We start from the raw sequence: 17,499 nt of genomic DNA, 5'->3' as shown, positions 1-17,499 counted from the left end.
GACACCTTGTGCCCCTTGTCGGCTAGGAAATGTAAAACTGTCAGAGAAGCTTTTTCACATTCTGGCTCGCTTCTCGCTGTGATCAGCAGATCATCGACATATTGAAGCAGTGCAGTATTGACTGGCATGTGGATACTGTCAAGTTCTCTCTTCAGTGCTTGGCTGTAGATGCTGGGGCTTTCTGTGAATCCTTGGGGAGCGCGTGAGAATTTAAAGCTGCGCCCATTTAAACTGAATCCGAACAAATATTGGCTTTCCGGATCTATTGGGACGCTGAAAAAGGCATTCTTGAGATCGATTACAGTAAAGAATGTTGCTTCGGAATCAATTGCTGTCAACAATGATGATATATCAGGGACCACAGGGAATTGTGGTACAATGCACTTGTTTAGTTCACGCAAATCAATAACCAATCGGTACACTGGTGGGGCAGTAGGATCAGTTCGTTTAAGAATCGGAATTATCGGTGAATTACATACATTGGAGTCTGTTTCTACAACTACTCCCTGGACAATCAGCTCATCAATGATTTTCAGCAAAGCCACTACAGCATCATGCGGTAACTTGTATTGTCGCATTCGTGGTAGTACCACTCCTGCTTTCAGGGTGACTCGATAGGGTGTAATGTTCATGCAGCCAACATCCGTAGGGCCTTGTGCCCATAGATGTACTGGTAAAGTCTGTAGTCGGGGATCCATGTCTCTAGACACATAGTGACCTTTAAAATCACGTAAAAACAACCTTACTCCTTCCGGAGAACAACATATTATGGCTCCTAGTGCTTTCAGAGTTTTAATTCCTAACAGATTTTCTGGGCATGATTTAGTAAGCAATAAATCTGTAGTTCGTGTCAAAGGTCCTATCGTAAGTGGTAGAGGCTGTGATACTTCATTAACAATAGGTTTTCCTGAAAAACCAAGGGAAATATTTTGAGAGCCTGAGAGGGGTGCCCCTGGAACTTCACTACGTTTTATGGTTGTTCGACTTGCCCCTGTATCGAGTAAGAATTTTCTATCTTGACCTAATAATTCACTATGTACATAAGGTCCTTCTTGATCTACAGGAATCTCGATAAGCGGTAAGTCAACTTCCCTCTCTAGGCTTGTTCATGCGTAACGCTGATACTCAGGGTATTCATACTGTGCAGTCTGATACATTTGTCGTGTTGTGGTTTGTGTGGCAGTAGCAGGCAACGGCGGTGCAGCTGGCACAAACTGTATGGGTTGCTGTGAGGCTGGCATGGACTGTTGTTGAACTGGCATGGACTGTCCATGCTGCATAGCTCCTTGTTCATTCTGATCTTGTCTAACTAATCGTGGTCTCTCCTTTGCAATACCTGTAGCTATATTACGTTTCAGGACTGGACAATCGTGTACATAATGGCCCAGTTGTTTACAGTAATTGCAGCTTCCTTTTACAGGAACTGCAGAATCACCAGAATGTGTCACACCCTTTTTGTGACCATCTGCTGGTACTGTCTGAGAAACTAGCATTTTCATTTTTGTATCCTTCATGCGTCTATGCTCGTGTTCTTGTTCATCCCTAATTCTATTGTGATGATACTGTAACATTTGTAGCATTTGTGACGGAGTGTTACTTTGCCAGGTACTCTCGAATTTCAATATTCTATTCTTTACTGGAGGCAATGCATTTTCCACTAATTTTGTCACAAATAAATGTGGATATGAGTCACTACTTGCTTTTATACCACTATTTATACCAAAACATTTTTCAAATCGAGCATAATAATCGCTTGTGTCTTCATCTTGCTTTTGTTTGCAGGCTGTGATTGCACCCCAATCTTCCTTTTTTGTAGTTAATAAACGTGGCAGTACCTGTACTAGTAAACCTGGTAACAGTTTAACTTTATCCCCGAGCCCTGAACCTGCAGTTCGGCCCCTTTCTTCCTCTGCTAATGCTGTCCAGTCTATCTTTTGGTCACCCACTTCCCACTCTTTTTCTTTCAGTTTTTCATAAATGCCAGCAGGCAAAAGCACCTTTAATATCGTCATAATATCAGGAAAGGTGTACTCTCCCATCAGTAACATGTCTTTAATTTCTCGGTGGAAACCTGCTGGGTCTTTGTCATGACTAGGTACTACTTTCTTCATTTCCAATAATTCCATTTTTGATATGGGTGTGTAAACAAATACACGGTGAAACTCATTGTCCTCGCCTTTTATTGGGTGTACTTCTCGTAGGGGATTTTGTCTATCCATATAGTACGGCGCTCTTTCTCTGCGGGGCAGCGAGAGAGAATCCGGACTTACAAAAAGGACATACTGCTTACGTGACACTAATATCTCTTTAATTAGCTTGTTACTAGAACCTCTCCATCTGTTTGTGAGTAGTTCCGTTAATATATCAGGTAAAGGACCAGGGTCAGCATGTTGGCTCTTATATAATATGAGGAGTTGCTGAATCATATAGATTCCAGCTAAACGTTGTTCATCTGTACTGAGATTAAAAAACGTGTGTGCTACGGTCTCATCACCGTATTTTTCAGGACTGTCAATCCAGTGAACGGCTGATCTGGCTAACTCTTGCTCATCCATGGAATCGAGGAAGTGGTAACCCCTTCGTTCTCGTAATATTTTATCTGCGGCTTGAAACGAATGTTCAGGAGACTTCAGATTTATTATAGGCGTCGGATACGTTCTGCTATTATTTGGGCATACTGAGTGTATGGGATCAGAAAAACATCTAGTATTTTCACAGGATCTTCCTCTGCCTACATAAGCTATGGTCTCTGACTGTCTTGCGGAATTCCCTGATTCGGACATTTCATCTTGCTCAAACTCGTCTGTTCCCAATCTCTCTTCATGAATACGCTCTATTTCTTTACGGATTTTTCGGCACATGGCTATTATACAATTTTGCTTATCGTGTCTCCCTTCTGATATATTCTGACTCCATTTTGTAAGAATAAGCATTGCATTCGGGTCTACCCCCGGGCGGTCTTGATTTCTGATCACACAGTTTATGAGGAAACGTAACAGTTCCCCCTGTATTTCTACTTTCTGGAATTCCATAGCTCTGTTAATACATCCTGGATCTCGTCCTGTTTGAACAAAATGATATATGTTATCTAGATGCGTAGTCATTCCTGGTAACCTTGCTAAATACTCTGCGGCTCGCCTGATACGTAATGATGCCAGGACCATTTCGTCCTCTTTACCAACCACTGGGTCATATCTACAGTTTACAAGGAGTTCCTTAAGCGTACGTTCACTTACGAATTTAGGTGTACGTGAATGTGCTGACTCTTGAAAAACAAGTTTATTTATTCTGGGTGGTGTAAAGGTAATGCTAGCACCTCCCGTGGCCCCATCTGGGGCGTCGGGTGTGAATGGGTTCGTTGAACGTGACACAGCAACTATGGGTGTCGATACCCCTGTAGAATCGACTGCGGAAACAGATGCGGAAACAGATGTGCTTGCTGACGCTTGCGTCGGGACTTGCTGTTGCACGGGGACAGATACCTGATCCTGACGTTGAACCCCTACACCAGACGGTCTATGTGATGCGGCGTTAGCATATTCGGGAGCTGCGTCGTCTAGATATGAGGAAAGAAAAACATCTTCTGCGGTTCTGGGATGCCCTTGTGGATGTACCTTAATTGGAAATAATGGGGGTGGCAAGTCTTTTGGCATTTCTGGAGCAGCCTTAGGTAGTCCTTCGGCTAGAAGGGGATACATACCATTCATAAGAGCATTTCTTTGTCTATTTACTTGTTCTGATTTCACTCGGATACCTTCCTCAATTAATAGACTTTCTTGAGCTTTATTTGAACTTTCTTTACTCCTCTCTTCTTGTCTACGTGCTTTTTCTGTTCGTCTATGAGATTCTTTACGCCATAACTCAACAGCGTCTTTCTGTGACTGTCTGACCTTTCTTTTCCATAACTCTTCCTCCACTTTCATGATGCACTCTGCATCCCAGGTTCCCGCTACGGGCCACCTTTGACTTTCCGGCAATCCCTTGGTATAGTCTACCCATAGATCAAGAAACAATATGGCATCTAAGCCATGCTTATGGTACATGAAATGCCCTGGAGTGTCCCTAGGAGGAATAGGAACTGCTTCTTCAAGCACCCCTTTTCTGGTAGTAATCTGTCTTAACTTCGAGAAGAGCGGCATATTGACAACTGATCTGATACTTACTCTTGAACTCACCTAATACGAAAAACACAATAATGAACAGTGAACAATGAACACTCATTCATACCACAATATTTGAACACTTTAAACATTAAACATTAAACATTTTAACAACGACCGACAATGATGACAGTCTGCCTAACTAATCACCACGCTGAATTCTTGACAATAACTGCATACTTCGGAATACTTGATATACTGCTAAACAGTACATATACACTGCTAAACAGTGCAGACCGGATTTGTGTACCCAAATCCGTCTTGACCGGCACAACCTATGTGCGCGTCAACACGCCTCCCCGGCGATGGTACTCACCGAGTAGCTCCTTGAAACGGAAGGCCTCAGAGAATGGACGGGACTCAATGACTGCGGACAGCGGACCCTCTGGACATCGGGACTTCGAAAACCTGGTGGGCCTCTGTATACCTCGGATCTTGCTCTCTCAGCTAGGCTCTGGTCGGGATACTTCGCACTTCTCACCGCCTCGTCTGGGTTGATCGCAGCCTCAGTCGCCCCCGCTTGACCGGAGGGAGCTTACAGGAAATCCTGCTGGTACGCGTTTATGGTCCGTCCAGCTGTGGCAGGAGACCGGGCCTGCAACGCACCGCCGGCGCGTGAGATGAGAAAGTGTCCCTATTCGGGCGCCATTATGTGGTAAACAAAAATCTTCTTTACCGGACTGAATTTCATACGGGATCTTGAAATAAAATAAAATAGCTCAGAATAACAAGAGGCAGAATCCGTGGTATAAGAGTTTCTAAATGGGCTTTATTCCATCAAAAAATGGCCGACTCGAGTCGCAGCCTTCAGGTTCCGTCACCACGAGGGTTCAGGAAGTGAAGTACAATAATTTATTGACAGACATGCATTTTTATAATAAGTACATTACAATGAAACGAATGTAGAAGGCGTAACATTTGATAAGAAAAGTGACAAAACAGGTACGTAATCGAAACTAGGCGTAATAAGGAATAAAAGAAACATGATTGGTTAGGATTATCAGACATAGGTGGATCTATAAGATAATACTTGGCATAGATGCGCGCGCAGCAGCATGACGTGTGATTGACGTGCAACTAGGGGGTGAAGGGGACTTGACATTTAGCTCTACATGTGGAGACGAGAAGTCTGGGGGGTCAAGTCAACCTAATCCCAAATCATATCTAACATCCTATGTTTAAAGAACTATGTTATCCACAAGGAAGGACTCTCGGACAGAATCTAGTCTATACTGACTGTGTGCGTGCACAAACGCCTAAGTGTCTATATGAGATGCGAGGGGCAGAAAACTTTCCATGGCAGCAGGGCTATGAATCATTTGCAGGAGGACGGAAAGGCCGAGTCCTTTGCTTGTGAGCTAAAGGAAATGTTTACCTAAATCACTAGACAGGAATGCATCGGCTGAAGAGCAAAATAGATAATTCGAAGGTGAAATACAGCTTCTTGGCAGGCAGGCGAAAACTGGCCGAGGCAGGCACCGTTAGCTGCACAGGGAGTAGGGCAAAGTTCATGGATACAGATGCGAGCTCAAGCTGAAGCTGTCAAAGACAGAGAGCAGGGAAAGGCTTTGAGGACAGAATCGGGCCTACTTGCCTGAACTGTAAAAATGGAGTAACTTAGCCATATAAAGTCGGTGGCCTTTCATACTTAGGAATCGAATATCCAGCCCATCGATGGCGGATCTGACAGAGAACATGTCGACGGTAGACACACATATGTTTGCGTCTTAGAAACTGGAACTAGAGGGAACATACATGTACTTGTAACATGCATATAGAACCGTTGGGGTCCAAGATAGGGGACATAACTGATCAGGAAAATCCACATTTCCACACCACTGGGCACATTGAAACACAATTTCACCACCAGAACCAATCTAACTCCATTCTCAATATGTGTATTACTCTTGGTCAAAGATATATTTGGAAGACAAATGTCATAAACTGAAATGCAAATTAACAGCCAATATAGATTTTTTTGCCCCCCCCCCACTGTGAAATGTCTGAGAAGAAGTTGAACTCAAAGTGGATCGCTCAAAATAGACTTATGCATTTCAGAATAATTGAGATTAGCAGCTAATCCTCTATACCACACATCTTCCCAATAGATCTGTGTAGGAAATCGCCCCTTTTTGATATGGTCACCCTGACTTTGTGTCTGATATTTGATGTGATTTCGACTGAAAGTGCACTTGGTCCATGCTAACCAGGTCCCCAGTGCCAGACCTCTTTCCCAAAACTATACAACTGTTTCCCCCAAATGGCAAAACCTTTAGCACCCTCTTTATGTTCCTAGTAAGTGGTAACCCTGGTATTTAGAACCTTAGGTACTAAAGATGGTCCCTAAGGGCTGCTGCGCAAATTGTGCACCCTCACCAAGTTCATGCAAGGCTGCCACTGGAGGCTGTGTGTCTCGGTGCAGATGAAAGTGAAAACCCGACATGTCACACATCCCTGTGTGTCGTGTCCCCTAACACTGCATATGATATTTGTAAGTCACCCCTACAGCAGGTCTAACAGCCATAAGGCAGGGTGCTTAATATTATATGTGAGGGCATATCTGCATGAGCAGATATGCCCCTGTGCTGGTTAGTCCAAGTGACCAGGAAAGCCATTTTAAACCATGCACTGGACACTGATGAAAATGAGTTCTCCAGTTATATGATGGCTTCACTGAAGATAGGGATGTTTGGTATCAAACATCTCATATTTATGAGCCCACTATGATTCCAGTGGTGGGCTCATCAATACATGCACCCAGAGGACACCGTAGAGGTGCCCTCTGAAAACCTAAAGACTACTAGTGTGGTTACCAACTGGTCTCAGCCAGCCTGCCACTCTAGACACGGTTCTGGCCTCCTGGGGTGAGAGCCTTCGCTCTCAGAGGCCGGGAACAAAGCCTACTCTCGGTAAAGGTGTTCACACCTTCTCCAAGTGCAGATTGCCTTCTCGGGCATAAAGTTTCAAAGGCCATGCAGCCTTTGAAATGCAAGCCAAGCCTCTCCAGTTAATATAAGATGCCAATCTCCTGTCCTGACCCCACTTTTGGCAGAAGGACAGGCAGGAAAATTTGTAAGATTGGGAGGTGTGCCCACAATCAGTCAGCACCACCCCTCAGGTGGAGCAGCTGATGTGGACCCTACTTTTCAGCTTCCTACATCTTATTTTGGTGGGAATTAGCCTATTAAGGTCAGGGTCATTCCCATTTCCCACAGGGAGAGGTCATATAGAGGGTATAGACACCCTAAAGGTAGGCAACCCATTAGCTACTGGTAAACATCGTTTACCACACATACGATATAACGTGGTCATTACCGCGTTGTTACATTGCATGCCATTACAATACGTTATAATGGCATGCGTTGTAAACGCATGCAATGTGACATGGCCTATTCTTAGCTACTACCTATCACTACCCTTAACACCCCTAAAATGAGTATTTAGGTAACACCCCTTGACCCAGAAATTCAGATTCGATGTATCTAAAGCAGAAGAGGACAAAGAAGAGTTGCTGACCAGAGAACTGACAACCTGCTGTGGAGTTTCGGTGCAAAACCCTGCCTGCCTGCACCGAGTCTCAACAAACGTGGTGAACTGTATCATCCTGCTGGTGTATAGCTTCTTGGAGCTCCAAAAGACTACCAGACCTTCGCAAATTGCCTAAAAACTCCCCTGGAGTAGAGCAGCTACTCCCCTGAAATCGCAGGCGCTGAAAAGCAGAGTCCGGTTCACCACCTCGCAGCTCCCTGGCCCGACTGATGCTGCAGAGAACCAGGAAGAGGCACCCGTGCTCTGGAAGGTCAGATCTGTTTCCCCACCAAGTGTGAAGACACCAGGACTAACGAAAGCCATGCAGCACCAATACCTAAGGTACAGGACCCTCCTGCAATAAAGACCAAGAGTAAAGAGTCCAGTCAGGACTCCAACTTTCCCGGAAGCAAGGGATATCAGCATCCCTGAGACCCACTTTTAGAGTAGCCCAGCAGTCCTGATTTTGCTCCTGCTAGCTGTTTGCCTCTGACCGTGAGGAGCACCTTTATACACAGAGCATGGTCGACCTACCTGCTCTGCACCTAGCCTGCCCGTCCTGGGTAACGACGAACCAGCTGTGCCCCCTTGTCCTAAAGGCCCTTGTATTCCAAGCCCCTGTTTGGGAGCTCTCTGACTTGCCTACAAATACCACTGTTTTGGTTGTTTCCAGGTGGACCCCCTCCTTGTTAGAGCACCAGCTACCAACTCCACCAGTACCCTACTCCTGGCCTAATCCGGGATGCTCTCGATGAACTGCTGGTAGAACTTTGGACCTTGGTTTACTACTACTCCAAATCCAGAAGGTGAACCCCTGAAACCATCTGTACTGAATGCTATGTATACATGCTTTTTCCTTCTATAAGATTTAATTGTGCCTAAACACGCACAACTTTGAACTATTTACTTACCAGTGATAATTAATAAGAAAAACAGTACCTACCTCTGAACAAAGTTCTTGGTTTGAAAATATATATAAAAAGAAGTGTTATTTTTCTTGGATTCATTCTTGAGTAAGTGTCTCAACAAATGCTTAGCACTGCCCTTTGAAAAGCCTAATTGCTCGCTCACTCTACAAAACAGAGCACACATATTATCTACTTTTCCTCTATGTAACTAAGGTACAATCTTTAGTAGATCAGCCCTTTGGTTTAAGAAGCATTAACTGCATGCATTCAGATAGCAACATTTTGTTATGTTTAACTCTGTGCCTATACATAGCTACAAATGATGTTTTATTTACAATGTATATGTCAAAAGGTCTACAACACAAATGTGTGAGCTATTTATTATGCTGATACATGTTCTTAAATATGGATGAAGCACAACGTTTGCAGTCTTCCAACATAATTTTTTTTTTCTATCAGCTGATTTAGAAAACAAAGTCTTAATAGCAAGGTCAATGAAGCAAATTAAATTAAAATAAGATTAGAACAAATTATATGTATCTCACTTCCAGCTATGAATCCCACTATGACCACATATTATCAGTTCCTATAATTTATTTTGAAAAATACACTGTTGAGACACTGCATAGTGGTGCCTAATACAGGCAAATGCAAGATAATATGAATATCTAATGGAAATTTAAGACCTATATTAAGTATATTGGCAGAACTGTATTTCGCCTCTTCTTCTGCCCCATATTTCACCCTGAGGAGGATTTTCATTCCTCTCTTCACTTCTGCTTGCAATTTAGGGCAGAAAATACACCTCACAAAATTTTTGTACAAGTTATTTCTGATAAGACCGCTGAATTGTATGAAAATTGATGATTACCCTCTGTAGCAAAATATTATTTTGCGTAGTCATTGTTAATGACATAACATACCAGATACCTACACTACTCAAACTTATGCAGAATACAATTTATCAGGAATATAGCATGCTACAACGCATGCAATCACATTGCAATCCTTAACAACACGGTCATTACCACAACCACATTGTTAGAACATGATGCCATTGCAACGCAAGTCATTACATCGACATGCAGTAGATGGCGCTCTAACATTAGGAATAGTATAATTTACTATTCCAACTCCAGCCTACGCAACAGTAGGGAAGGTGTTCGAATAGTAAACTGTACTATTCCTTATGTTAGAGCGCCATCTACTGTAAGTCGATGTAATGACTTGCGTAGTAATGGCATTACGGTCTAACAACGAGGTCGTTGTAACGACCATGTTGTAAAGGTATCGCGGTCTAATGACCGCGTTGTAAAGGTTGTTTCCCTTCCAGTTGGCTAGTTCACTGGAAAATGTATTACATTTGAATGAAAATGATGAAAAGTAGCAGACAGGAGACACAAATCTACATACAAATATTCTGTTACCACTAATTTGATCTAAATACAATGTCTCCTAGTGTAGACCCAGACCATTTATCTGGGAGGGCAAAATAGCCTTTCTTGTTGACACTACTGCTCATTGTTTAAGTATATATATGCACATATGTGGATATAAAACACAAGGCCTGAATAGCATTTTCTCTGTTCCTCATTTATGACTTACAATGAAATCACCAGTCTCAAAGTTTGATTACAACTTCCCTTCTTACCACTATGCGTCAACCTTTCAGATCATTATCAAAACATCAACCTTTCAATGTTATATTTATTTGTATAATAAATTCATCAAACATAATCAATATCATGAAGTTAAAGGGCTGGGTTGACCATTGAATAATATATTAAAAACATATAACAAGTGTTTCATGCGTAAACAATAATAATGATTCATAAACAATGAAGATGCTCAAATATACCCTGTGGTATTTGATAAGTGGTAGTGTAGAATAATACATTCTATTAAATAAATGTTCTTTAGTGTTGTACCAAGACTGAAATTGGGGTTTACAAACTACAGGTATTAGCCAAGACTAAATGGACGTTCCTCACTCCTGCAAGGAGAGGATTTTTGTGACTAAACAACTTATTCCATAAAGCTTACTTACTGTCGCTCAGTAAGCTTTGGTGCACCTCATGTATTTTTCAACAACCCTATCAGGCCCTGCCAATAGAAGCCTGTGGTGCGTAAAAGCTTAGAATGTCATAGTTAAAACCAATAACTTACTCCTCTCGCACCCACAATTCTTCTTCACTTGTCAATCTCAACCCAGGCAATAAACTATATAAACTATCTAGAGGACTTACTCAGAGATCTCTCCCCACCATTCAGGCCAGAAACATGTAATCAAAATGTAATCATCAATTAGTTTTATTTCTCATATTCAGATTTACAGAATTAAAAGTAGGGCGTTGCCTAAGGAGCTTAGTCCATATACAACACAGCATGTTCCAAATATAAGGTTGTAAGAGTTCTTCAGAAATCTTTAACAGATCATGATAAATTGTAATTGAAGTATTTGAATGTGCATCTTTAGAATTGGCTTCATTGCAAGGACAATAGCAGAGCTTGCTAATCTTTCCTACTGTTTGTTGGGCTAGGAAGGTAGCAGGTTTCCATTTCAGTTTACTTACTATCATTTCTGACAAGTGTGATAAAGATTGTTCATCAAAGTGAATACACATTGTAGAGCAGAATCTTTCTTGATAGATGTTGATAAGCAGCTATGTCATATGTACCTCATTGAATGAAGCCAGTAATCCTGACATCTGACTTGATAATCCGAAACGCTTCTCTATTGTTGAAATTGAGCTTTTGAGATATCCGGAAACCAGGAGCTGGGAGAGCTGGAGAAGTCCATGACAGCAAACAAAAAACTGGAAGACACAATAATTGAAGGTTTATGAACATTGGGTAATAACATGCAAACCTCCATGAAATAATGCTGTTTTAGAATTCAATCTTAATAGTGTTTTTGAATTTATTTTCTGTAGTGTTCTTTTTATACTCCCCAAAACATTGTTTCAGAGTTAGTAGATCAATTTTATGACTAAATATAAAACATCTGATTTTGGAAGAGAATGCTTATTGCATTAAGGGAACATCACCTTTAAATAAATAGAACACATGATAAAGTGACCTCTTCATAATTTCTTCCGATAATATTGTAGTCAGTTGTGTCTATTTAAGACTGATTTAGGTAATCAATGTTTAAGGTTTTGTCTTTGGCTTTGCAGTACCTCCTGTGCTAGAACTACTTGTTGACAATGTTTTTGTTTCTACTCGGCCTTCTTGGTGTCAGCTTGTTAAGAGCAGAGGTGGTGTCATGGTACTTGTTGTTAATTACAGAGCTTGGTTCTTTTTTAGCTGCTTTGCACAGTTCGTTAAACTCTGACTCATTGAGCCATCTTGGATATGTAGGTATTTTCTCACCTCTGAAAAGAGGCTGGATTTGAACCTTGTCCTGATGTGGAGTGGGACCATGAGATACAGTGTGTGTCCTCCTTCATGTGTGGGGCCTATCACAGCTTGGATGAGTACAAGTGCAGTCATGTTGTGAATAGAAAGAATGGCCTCTGATTGTAGATGCCAGATTATGGAGCAATAACATCGAATTAAGGATTTCAAACTGGAATTTGAAGGTATACCCAGTTTCATATTTGTGATGTTGAAGGAGCTGTTAGATTCAATTGTGCTTCATGCAACCAAGGGGTTGTTTTTTCTGTGTCAATCTAATCGTCAGTACAAACAAGGGCAAAGATTCCCCTTTCTTTGTCCATTCTTAAAAATTGTTATTGAAGTCTGAAAGGGTGTGTGTGAAAAAGAAGGACAAGCTTCTCCAGTGAGACAAAAAGGGGCCTGCTCTTACAGTGCTTAGAGTTAGTATGTTTAGCAGAATGAAGTTTAGGGTATTCTACGTTTTCTCAACAGGGCTTTTCACACTGTTAATTTTACTGTTAATTGAACTCCATTTTTGCCCCATTTACCAACGTTGCCCTATCCGTACAGATGCTCTACAGTTTCTGACAACTTGAAACCTAATTTTCTTTTGTGCAGCAAAATGTTATTTTGCTTTTCACTAGCAAAATTCTGTTAAAACAACGTTTGAGTTGGGTGTGGGTAGAGAATGTAACGAAATGGTCGGAACTGCCAACTTTGGATCTTGAGAACCAGGTTTGAGTTTTGGCGTCGGCTGAACATTCTGCGGTTCTTTTCAAATCACTTAATCTCCCCATGTCTAACCAAAAAAATAAAATAAATAATGTGTCCTTGAGAAAGGATGGTCCCAGGGGAAGTGGAATGTGCAGTCTAGTCTTCCCCCAATAAACTTCGTGAAGGGCATGTCAGGCCGGGAGGGGTGGGTTTCTGGGCAGGTGCAGGAGTTAGGGGAGATACTATAAGGAGTCTGGAAAGGTGGGAACAGCCTCTTCCTGACTCCTTTCACACTACTGGGGGAAGGAAAATTTGGGGGCAGACATTTGTTATTTTTCAGGGCTCCGCAGCAGCATGAGCAGCGTAGCAAAGTCAGAAGTTGTGCGTATCACCTTGTGCACCCTGGGTGCAGTGGGTATGCTGACCTGCTCGGGCCTGGCATATTTGACCAGGTCTGGGTCAGCACGTGCCGCCCGACACGCACGGCATCAGGTGTTGTGGCGGCCACGATCGTGGCTTGTCCCCCAACTGGGAAGAGCAAAAAGGTAAGTGGGGAGGGTGAGGCTGTAGCACCTTGCCTGAGGCGTCAGCTAAGAAAACTCCAGGGAGGCGGCAGAGTCTCCCCGCATCGCTTAGTTAGGCCGCATCAGCAAATGGCTTGCCTCAGAGGCACAGTGCAGTGGGGATGGGTTCGGAGTAGGAGGCTACGCGTGTGTGCATGATGAGTCTGCAGGGGCTCAGAGTGGAGTCGGGCCTCCGTTTCTGGATAAGCCACTAGACTTAACAGCTAAGGCAGCCCGAGGGGCCAAGAGATGACAGCAAAGCATACTAATGTCATGCCAGGAAAAAAAAGATAGAAAGGGAAGTCAGTGCAAGGGCCAAATGCAAGACAGTGGGACTGGGGGTTCAGAGATTGCTATAATGCAGGCTGAGGATGCATGGAGTGTAGAAAGGCCGGTAGGGCTGGGACTGGCCACTTCTACAGCTTCTCAAGGGGTTGCACACAGGTCGGAAGGGCTGAGGAGGGGACACAGTAACAGGTGTCAGGGGGTTGACCTGGAGGCCAGCATAAGGGACCAGTGCAGGATCATAGAGGAAACCGAAGAGCAATGGGAGCACCTTTACAGGGCAGAGATTTGGCAGTGGGGGCAGGGACACCGTGTGAAAAAGGTGAGAGACAAGGCATGAACAAGGGAGGTCAGTGGCAACAGCTGGGAAGCCATAGTGGGGGGGGGCGATGGTTGTGGGTGCCAGATGAGGATCAGGAGCAGGAGGGGTGAAAGACCACAGGAGCTCATGGTGCTCGAGGGCCCGGTATTGTGGGGGACCCGTCTGATTGGCGCTGCTGGACGGTTGCCGGAATGACGATGCCAGCAGGTGAGGCTGGTGGACAGTTGGTGGAGCAAACAAGGTGCATGATGGCCCCCGGTTGTTGGTTGGAAGATATAGGGGGGTCTACGGTGGACTTCTGTACACCGCAGGCTCGTTCACACAATACAAATGCAGAAATACCCATGCTGGTGGGCAGAGCTGTGCCTGGTTTGAAGAGTGGTGCTATGTTTGGCCAAACCATGACTGAACCGAACATGGGTGAGGATGAGTTGGAGCTGAATTATGAAGAGGGCAGTGATGAGTGGGAGGAAGGTGAATTGCATGAGGAAGGTGATGTGTGTTTGCCGGTGGTGCAGGAAACCAGGAGAGGTGGTACAACAAACCTGTCAGTTTTACAGAAGCCAAGAGGGGACGATGCATGCGGTAGAAGTGGCAAAGACAGGCAGGAAGCTGGATGTTTACCTTCAGGTAAGAAGAATTAGTGGTCAGCGTTGGATTGGCATAAAGGTGTGTAAATCAGTAGGAGTGGGTGACGTGGTAATTGAAGGAGTAGGAGAGGAACTAAAGGATGCCAAAGAAGGGAAGGAGAAGCCACCAGATTCAAATAGCAGATAGGTGTCAAAAGGAACTGGGGTTCAAACGCACTCCGTGATGGGGATGGGTGATGCAGGGGAGCAGACCAAGGAAGGCGGTGGTCATAAATGTGTGGACATGTTTAAGCTCCTGCATAGGGACATTCAGGCTAAGGAAGGGTCCATAGAGCAAGAGTGGGAGCTGGCTCGGTGGCCCAGGGAGCCCATTAATATGGAGAACTGGACGTGAGCATTCTTAATTTATGCCAGCATCTATTCTGAAAAACATGCAAACAGGGCCATTTCATTATTTAAATATATGGATAATATAAGAAAAGCACACATGCATTTTGGGGGTTATGCTTGGCTCAGTTATGATGAGGAGTTCAGAGCCAGGTTAAGTGTAAACCTGGACATACCATGGGGTGTCGTTGATTCAGAATTACTGATGAAGTGGATTTAATTGACGCGATCAATAGCCTCAACCCTTATGGCTAGTGGCCTCCCCATCCAATATAAGCCCTTAGAACCCCGTGCCGTCCAACAAGAGGCGAGTAATGTGCCAAGGGCCACAGGTACAAATGTCGGGGCTTGTTGGAACTTACTACCCAGCCCGTCCGAACTGTGAAAGGCATCTAGAGGGTGAGGACACCGAGGTCCTGCTGGGTCAAAAGGCTCCTACACCAATTAAGTTGGGAGGTTTACTACCCTTGCAAGCACAATACCCAGACAGAGAGACAGCATTGAAGTTGGAGTGGGGATTCTGGGAGGGATTTCAGGTTGGTTACCAGGGACCCAGGGGATGTAGGTGGGCTGACTATTTGCAGTCAGTTAAAGCACCTAAGAATTTGCAAGGGGAATTCAGGTTGATCCACCATTTGTCATGGACGGATGGCACTTTTGTGAATGACTTTATTGCTTCTGATGAAACTAGGGTGATGTATGCTTCAGTACAAGATGCTATCAGGTTGTCCAGGCAGTTTGGACAGTGGGTGGAGTTGGTGAAATGTGGCATCAAGTCAGCGGTTCGGCTGTTGCCCTTACAACCGGATGATTTTCCATTGCTGGTCATGCAATTTGACGGTCTAAATGCATGGATGGGCATGAAGAGGAAGGATTGGGAGAGGAAGCTCCATGATGCAGTCAGGTAGTGGGGCTCGGACTGGGTTTTGGGGAATGGTGGGGGTAGTTTTTAGGGCAGGAGGCCAGGTTTTCGTGCTCAGGGCGGAAGGGGTCAGGTGGTTTTTAGGGGTGGGGGGTCAATTTTTAGGGCTTAGGGCAGGTGGGACAGGGGTCAGGGGAGTTCTAAGGCCGTGGGAGTGAGATTTAGGGCTCAGGGTGGGACGGGGAAAGGGACAGCTTTCCGTGCAAAGGGCAGTTTTAGGGGGGTCTTGGTCGTGTATGTTTTTAGCATGTGGGGCCTGTTTTTAGGCCTCAGGGCAAGGGGGCTTGGTGTGATCTTTACCACACATATCCTTTTACCAACCATGCCTTTACCACAAAATTGCATGGTGCAAGCATGCGTTCTAAAGGCATGCGTGGTAAAGGAATGCGTTGTTAAGCCGCATTCATTGCTTGGGCCATGTAGAGGTATGCATGGTGTAGCCGTATGCTCTTCTGTCATTCAACCTTGACAGAGTATTGCCCATGGGCTGTGCCATTTCTTGTGCCTTCAGCACTTGTTTGCAGTGTGCCTTTACTAGGTAGAGCGGGCACTGTGAGGTGTCTCACTATTTGGACGACTTTCTTTTTGTTGGCAGGGCAAGGTCAGACGATTGCCACAGGGCACTAAGGCATTTTGAGTTTCTGGCGTCTGACTTGGGAGTTCCATTGGCACCTGAAAAGACGGAAGGTCTCGGTACGGTGTTAACTTTGTCGTTTTTGGATATTGATCCAAACACAGACAATATTATAGCGAGATTACCAAGAGCAAAAGTTCAGGAGATTCAAAGTTTTTTGGAGGATGTGATTGGGGAACAGAGACTGGAGCTGAGGAAGGTGCAGAAGTTGTTGGGGGTTTTTAATCTTGCATGCAGAGTGGTATGGGGGGACAGACTTTGTACAGGAGATTGGGCATGGCCATGTCTGGGGTAGTTTTACCCCACCACAGGGCATGGATTCCCATAGCAGTGAGGGCAGATCTAAGTGTGTGGAGATCCTTTTTGGATGAATTCAGTGGAGTATCGATGATGTTTCAGGAGGAAAACATAGTGTGGTAGGTGCTAATTTATTCAGATACAGCGGGGCCCCAGGGTTTAGGCCTCTTTTGGGATGGATGATGGTGTACCAATACACTGGTTGCAGCAAGGACTGAGCGTAGCATTTAAGTTTCCCACCACTGGTGGTATTCACGGTGTGGGGTGGTGAGTTGGCTAACAGTACTGTGATGTTTAACATGGGCAGCATTACAGTGGTGAAGTTGGTGAACAGACAGAAGGTCCAGAATTTGAGGGTTTTGCAAATGTTGCAACACTTCATGCTGTTATGTTTACAGTTGGATATTGTGTTCATGGCTAAACATGTGCCTGACATGAACAACTCTATAGCTGATTTAATGTCTCGTTCACAATGGCATGATTTCAGTCTAGCATCAGGAACAGAGGATAGCAAGACACCTGTACCTTCAGAGATTTGGGTGTGGGGGGCTTGAGAATGAATAGGTTGGTGGGGATGTCTTTAGTGGAGTCTACCACGCGGAGTTATCATCTGATTCGGAGCAAATTTGAGAACTTTGGGGGGCACCCAGGGAGACCATTGAATCAGGATCACAGTGACAGAGAAGGAAGGGTGATACATTTTGTGAAGTTTTTAAATTATAAAGGTTTATCGCCGGCGACAATAGCAGGCAAGTTGGCATGTGTGTCTTTGTATGGCAAGTTGTATTAGGGTTTTGACCCAGCAAGGGAT

General features: G+C 44.2%; 1 protein-coding gene across 1 annotated transcript in view; it reads right to left on the bottom strand.

The window, feature by feature from the left end:
• The window catches only part of LOC146806068 (solute carrier organic anion transporter family member 2B1-like), a 420,860-nt gene that overhangs the window by 330,858 nt on the left and 72,503 nt on the right, over nt 1–17,499 (bottom strand). The window contains exon 3 of the mRNA XM_085623370.1: nt 11,275–11,412. Coding sequence (XP_085479496.1) covers nt 11,275–11,412 — 138 coding nt within the window. The remainder of the gene's footprint in view (nt 1–11,274; nt 11,413–17,499) is intronic.

Source organism: Triturus cristatus, chromosome 8 (assembly GCF_964204655.1).
Source record: "Triturus cristatus chromosome 8, aTriCri1.1, whole genome shotgun sequence".
NCBI classification, from domain to species: domain Eukaryota; kingdom Metazoa; phylum Chordata; class Amphibia; order Caudata; family Salamandridae; genus Triturus; species Triturus cristatus.
Note: the sequence above shows the minus strand (reverse complement) of the source record. Positions and strands in the feature narration are given on the sequence as shown.